General features: G+C 31.7%; 1 protein-coding gene across 1 annotated transcript in view; it reads right to left on the bottom strand.

Annotated features, from left to right (window-relative positions):
* Positions 1 to 341: 341 nt before the first annotated feature.
* LOC114336784 (microfibril-associated glycoprotein 4-like) overlaps positions 342 to 6,000 on the bottom strand; it is a 30,453-nt gene continuing 24,794 nt past the window's right edge. The window contains exon 6 of the mRNA XM_028287160.2: positions 342 to 595. Coding sequence (XP_028142961.2) covers positions 426 to 595 — 170 coding nt within the window. The 3' untranslated portion in view covers positions 342 to 425. The remainder of the gene's footprint in view (positions 596 to 6,000) is intronic.

Raw genomic sequence — 6,000 nt, 5'->3', positions numbered from 1 at the left:
TTTCCATTAAATCGTTTTTTTATTTAAACAGCTAATAAAATAAACATAAAAACATTTTATTGACTATTTGTGTATTGTTCCCGCGAATGCATATGTCTGAAAATTTTCATGTATTTACGTTGAAGAAAAGTCAGTCAAATTAGCGTCTAAAGATTTGATGCAAACTATTGAAGTAAAGAAAAGCGTTTAAAAATGTACTGTCCGAAACCATATCCTCAATAGGAAAGATTGTACGTCTGAATTTTTTTTCTGCAACCCATTTCTAACGCAAGAGGACTCACATGTTCATATGTTCAACTACACTCACTTATCGTTATTCTAGGTAAAATAAAATACAAATAAAAAATGTCAAACAATTATATTAAAATAGTATTACACAGAGGCACACATATAAATTATTTACATATTCTTTTATTAATAATTATTTATGCTCCGATGGGCCTAATCATCATTCTGGAACCAGCCAAATTTACATGGGCTGTTTTGAGAGGATACCAGTTAAGACCATGTGCTAAATATGCTTCAGGAAGTACTACTGTCATAAATTTTCCATTAAGATTGCTGTTATGGCAGTTATTATACCACCAAGCACCCTCTACAACATAGAAAAATTATTAGCTATATAAAATAAAAGGTAAACATACTTAAATATAATTATAATATAGTTCTATCTACAGTTTTCCTCTTTAAATATTTCTTTTACTAGTCTGCCCCAATTCAGTATATCTCCACTTTCTTCATCCTTTCTTTATCCTATGGAACAATTAGAAGGATCTACTAATGGAGACAGTTAAGGAAGTATGTGTAACAAGTAAAAAAGACTCACCAAATAAATAGAAAATGGTGGTACGAAGAAATGAAAAAGCAAGTAAAAATGAAGAAAAAAGCCTGGAAAAAATCATCTTAATGCTCATAAATACCTTCCAAAATGCTGGCAGGTTGGGAAAATATCTTTGACAGCGAAATATGGAAAACCATCAGATGAGTTAACATTGTATAAAATGTTTGAAAAAGTTCTAGAGGAAAAAAGTATTAATAAAACGTATTATTTATATTAAAATATTGTTAATTAAAAGTAAATTAGTAATTAATTACTAAAATCGTGTAGTACTGAAAGATTGTGTGGAATATAATGTAAACACTGTTACTCTAACTTGAAAACAATAAGTGCTGGAATATCCCAAGGTAGTATTTTAGATTCATTTCTTTATCTGCTGTACACTAAAGCGGCTTCCCACGATCGGCAATATCGCGGACGGACACGGACCAGCTCGCACCACGCACCGTTGGAAGTGTATCATCCGTGGTAGCACAGTTATATCATTTACATCTACATATACAAATAACTTTGATTATTTAGGCCACCTGTATCCAAACGGATACAAAGGAATACTTTCACTTTGGGCTAGATGAATTCAAACAAATTCAGCCTTTGTATTGACTTGAATGGGGGACTTATACCGGAAAGTAGTGTCAAATTTGACCGAATCATTTTAGCATGGCTGTTTTTTCGTTATTTAGTTAGCTGTTCCAAAGCTTATTAACAAAAATGATGTGTCAGCTGGCCCAACCGGTTCAGCTGGTCAAAACCGATGCTTTTGGCCAAAAAAAGATAAATATGAAACTAGATGGAAATACCCCACAACTTATATGTCAAATATTTATATCCGCGACTTACATACATCATGGCCTAAAATACCTAGCTCCTGGCTTTCACCCATGCGAGTCGGGTTCGATTCCCCGCGTTGGAAGTTTTTTTTTGTTTTTGAAATTGACATTTTGCTTTGAAAAATAATTATTTTTATAATACCAGGTTTTTATTATTTATACGACACAAATCGTAAAATATGCATTTGATCATAATATTATGATGACCTTAAGCAAAGTTGTTGTACATGAACCCCTGAAGGTTGCTGAGTTGGTATGACCAATCTGGGGGTTCACCCCCCGACATTCTTTTTTATTTTTTTGGACAAAATGTTTTTCTTAATTTTATATGATGTAAAAAAAAAGATACATAAAACCTAAACAACCCTTATTTCTAATAAACAATAGTTTTTGTGGTGTCTGCCTAAATAATGATTACTTATGTAGGTTGGTCGTATTAACTCAGAAACCTTCCCAGGTTTATGTAGGTACAATAACTTTTCTTGAGGTTATCATATTATGATCAAATGCATAGTTTACGATTCTATAAAGAAGGACATACAGACTTTTTTATATTGTGTCGTATACCCAAATAATAAAAACGTGGTATTATAAAAATAATCCTTTTTCTAATCAAAATGTCAATTTTAAAATAAAAAAAATCCAACGTGGGGATTGGAACCCAGCTCGCCTGGATGAAAGCCAGGAGCTAGGTATTTGAGGCCATGATGGATATAAGCCACGGAGATAAATATTTGACATATACGTTGTAGGGTTTTTCCATCTAGTTTCATATTTTATCTTGATTTACCTAAAAGCCCCGGTTTTGGGCCAGCTGACACCTCATTTGTTAATGGAACACCTAACTAAATAAACAAAAACACCCATGCTAAAATGCTCCGGTCTAATTTGACACTACCTCCCGAGCTATTATAAAGTATATCCAAAGTTGGTCCAAAATTTGTTTTTGGCCAACGTTTTTTTTACAAGTTGATTAACACGTATTGTTAAAAATAAAACACATATATTGATATATAATTATAATCGATAATCGATATAATTATAATTGATATATAATTATTGAGCGTGTATAATTACTGATTTACATGGGATGCCCATACTACACATTTCACACCGTATGCTATGAACGACAACATTGAAAGAGATAAGAAACATGAGAAATGCAATGTAATCAATAATACCCAAATTAAATTACAAACTAAATGAGTCACAGGATTAAACAGAAACACGACTGATAAAATTGCTGATTATACGCATAATATTAGAAATTGACTATGATGAAATCAAAGCAAAAGTAAAACTCAAATATGCTCAATGAGATTAATGCATGGACCAATAAATGGTGTATCAAACTCAATGAGGCTCAATAAGATAAAATGACACTACTATACTATATGCCAATCCAGCAAATCTGGTCATGAATCTAGATATCAGGTTAACACGGAAAGAACACGCCAAAAATAAAAAAAAAATAGACAGGAACATCTAACATAGAAAACTCTACTGGCTCCTTGAAAGAAAATCGAAGCTGTCAATACATAATAATATCATGATAATATCTAGATTCAAAACCGGACATTTCCACTTTATGTCATTCCGAGTAAACTTAAAAAAACAATTTACAACTTTTCTGTTCCCTATCTTAAATTGAAGGAAAAGTCCACTTTTGCATCTGAACCAATTCTTTCACACCAAATTACTACTAGGAACTGTCCAATTTTGCTCTTAATCAAATTGTTAATATATAGCTCTTTAATCACAGCTTTCAGAGGTGTATTCACCTTATTTTGATCAAAAAGTGGAAATGTCCGGTTTTGCATCTAGACCCCTCATATTATGAACAAGAAGTGAAGCCAGTTACATCAAAATGATTCAAAGTTCTTAGAATAATATGCTGAGGGACATTTTAAATGCTCTGTGGTACATGAGAAGTACCGATCTACAAACAACCCTAGTTGTGGAAATGGTCGCAGATGTAAAAGATGTTTGCGAAGCAGCATGGAAACAGACTTCATAACCATGCAAACGTAGAGGATATTCACCTCCTGGATCTGCATGAAATAGTGGAAAGACTCAAGAGAACTAAATATTTCAAGTTAGTATAAAACCTTTTAGGTCAGTGCAAATAGTTCATGTCGAAAAGTCCTCTGCGTTTTAAGTATTAAGTGCTATGCTTAGACCGGTAAACAAATTGAGGTATACAATTGGGAGAACTAAACAAACACTAGTTTTAAGATTGTTAATAGAAAAAATGGTTCTTAATGTTGTTCTGAAGCTATTTTCTTGTGGCATTTTTATAATAAAGTATATTCAAATGGGAAATAAGCCACAATTTTACCTAAAAATGATTTTATTAACGTTTCGACGCCCAAGTCGGGTGTCGTTGTCAAAATACAAAATAATACTAAATAAACAAAAATGGTGTTGCTTAGTAAAAAATTCTTCTAATAATTTATTTAAACTGACTCATTTATATCGGCAATTCAGACACGTATTATACGTTTTAAAGTAGACGACTTTAAAATGATATTGCCAATATTGATGAGTTGCGTTCCTGGGACGACTTTACTAAAAGATAGTTCATTCGATTACATGAAATCAATCCCAACTCAAGAATATCCGCCACAAAAAATCATAGCATGTGATCTGTCTTTAAAAAGACAACCAAATGCAACGGTGGCACTGAAATTCTCTCATTAGAGATTTCATAGTAAATCACGAGGGAAAACCAGAAAAAACCTCGTGATACTATCACGAGGTTTTTCATCATCAGTTTTTCATCATCATCATTTTTTTATCATCAGTCCTATATAAAAAATAGAGAATTTGATAGATCTCAAATATGTCAACACGCATGGGATAATGAACATAGAGTTCAGTGGAGAGATTCAAGTATAGTCCTAAAAGAAGCAGATAGTAAAAAGAGAAAAATCAAAGAAGCGGCTCTAATTATGCTAAATGAAATTGTGTCGCAAATTCCTCGGTAGAATGCAGTAGGATGTGGTTACCCATATTAAAGGAGGAAGTCAATAGAAAGAAAATACCACAATTAGTAAATCAGTAACATATCGAGTTAGTACATATTTAGTATTTTAGTATTATTTAAAATTCAAAATGTCAAGTCAGAATTTGGTATTATTTTTGAGAATAAACTAAATGTAAACCCAAATACTTACGATGTCGGGATAGTATCACGAGGTTTTTCCTGGTTTTCCCTCGTGATTTACTATGGAATCTCTAATGAGAGAATGTCAGTGCCACCGTTGCATTTGGTTGTCTTTTTAAAGACAGATCACATGCTATGATTTTTTGTGGCGGATATTCTTGAGTTGGGATTGATTTCATGTAATCGAATGAACTATTTTTTAGTAAAGTCGTCCCAGGAACGCAACTCATCAATATTGGCAATATCATTTTAAAGTCGTCTACTTTAAAATGTATAATACGTGTCTGAATTGCCGATATAAATGAGTCAGATTAAATAAATTATTAGAAGAATTTTTTACTAAGCAACACCATTTTTGTTTATTTAGTATTATTTTGTATTTTTACAACGACACCCGACTTGGGCGTCGAAACGTTAACAAAATCATTTTTAGGTAAAATTGTGGATTATTTCCTATTTGAATATACTTGATTATAAAAAATGGTTCGTTACTCTAATCTTTTGTGACTAGTTGTAAAAAACCAAGGTACCGCTTATTTGTAATTTTTAATAAAAAACTAAAAACTTCTAAAATAATTCGCTGTAAAACGAAAACAAGAATAAAAAACCGCTAAACGCCGTAAAAATGAGTGGCGCATACAATATTCCAGCTACAAAAGATCTGATATGAATATTACGTGGCGCGAAAATGTATTTTTATTTTGATGCAAAATAAAATTTTAGTTTTATTTTAAAAGATTTTTCCATAATATTTGCCAAATTTGAAGTAAAACGCGCCACAAAAAAGTAACTTTGATGCAGTTTGAATTTTGGAACTCTTTTGTGGCGCGTTTACTTCAAATTTAGCAAATATTATAGAAAAATCTTTTAAAATAAAACTAAAATTTTAGTTTGCATTAAAAATGAAAATACATTTTCGCCCTACGTAATATTCATATCAGACCTTTTGTAGCTGAAATATTGTATGCGCCACTCATTTTTACGGCGTTTAGCGGTTTTTTTTATTCTGGTATCAGGAGTTTTTGAAAGTTTTTTTATAAACTAAGTGTATAAAGTTGAATGCAATTTTTCTCGATTACACGTTAAGCTTTATAAATGGTCGACTTTGTCGCATTATCTCTAAAATGATCTAGTGTCCATCGAATGTACACTAGATTTTTTTCTAT

Source organism: Diabrotica virgifera, chromosome 7 (assembly GCF_917563875.1).
Source record: "Diabrotica virgifera virgifera chromosome 7, PGI_DIABVI_V3a".
NCBI lineage: Eukaryota > Metazoa > Arthropoda > Insecta > Coleoptera > Chrysomelidae > Diabrotica > Diabrotica virgifera.
This window is presented reverse-complemented; position numbering and strand designations above follow the sequence as displayed.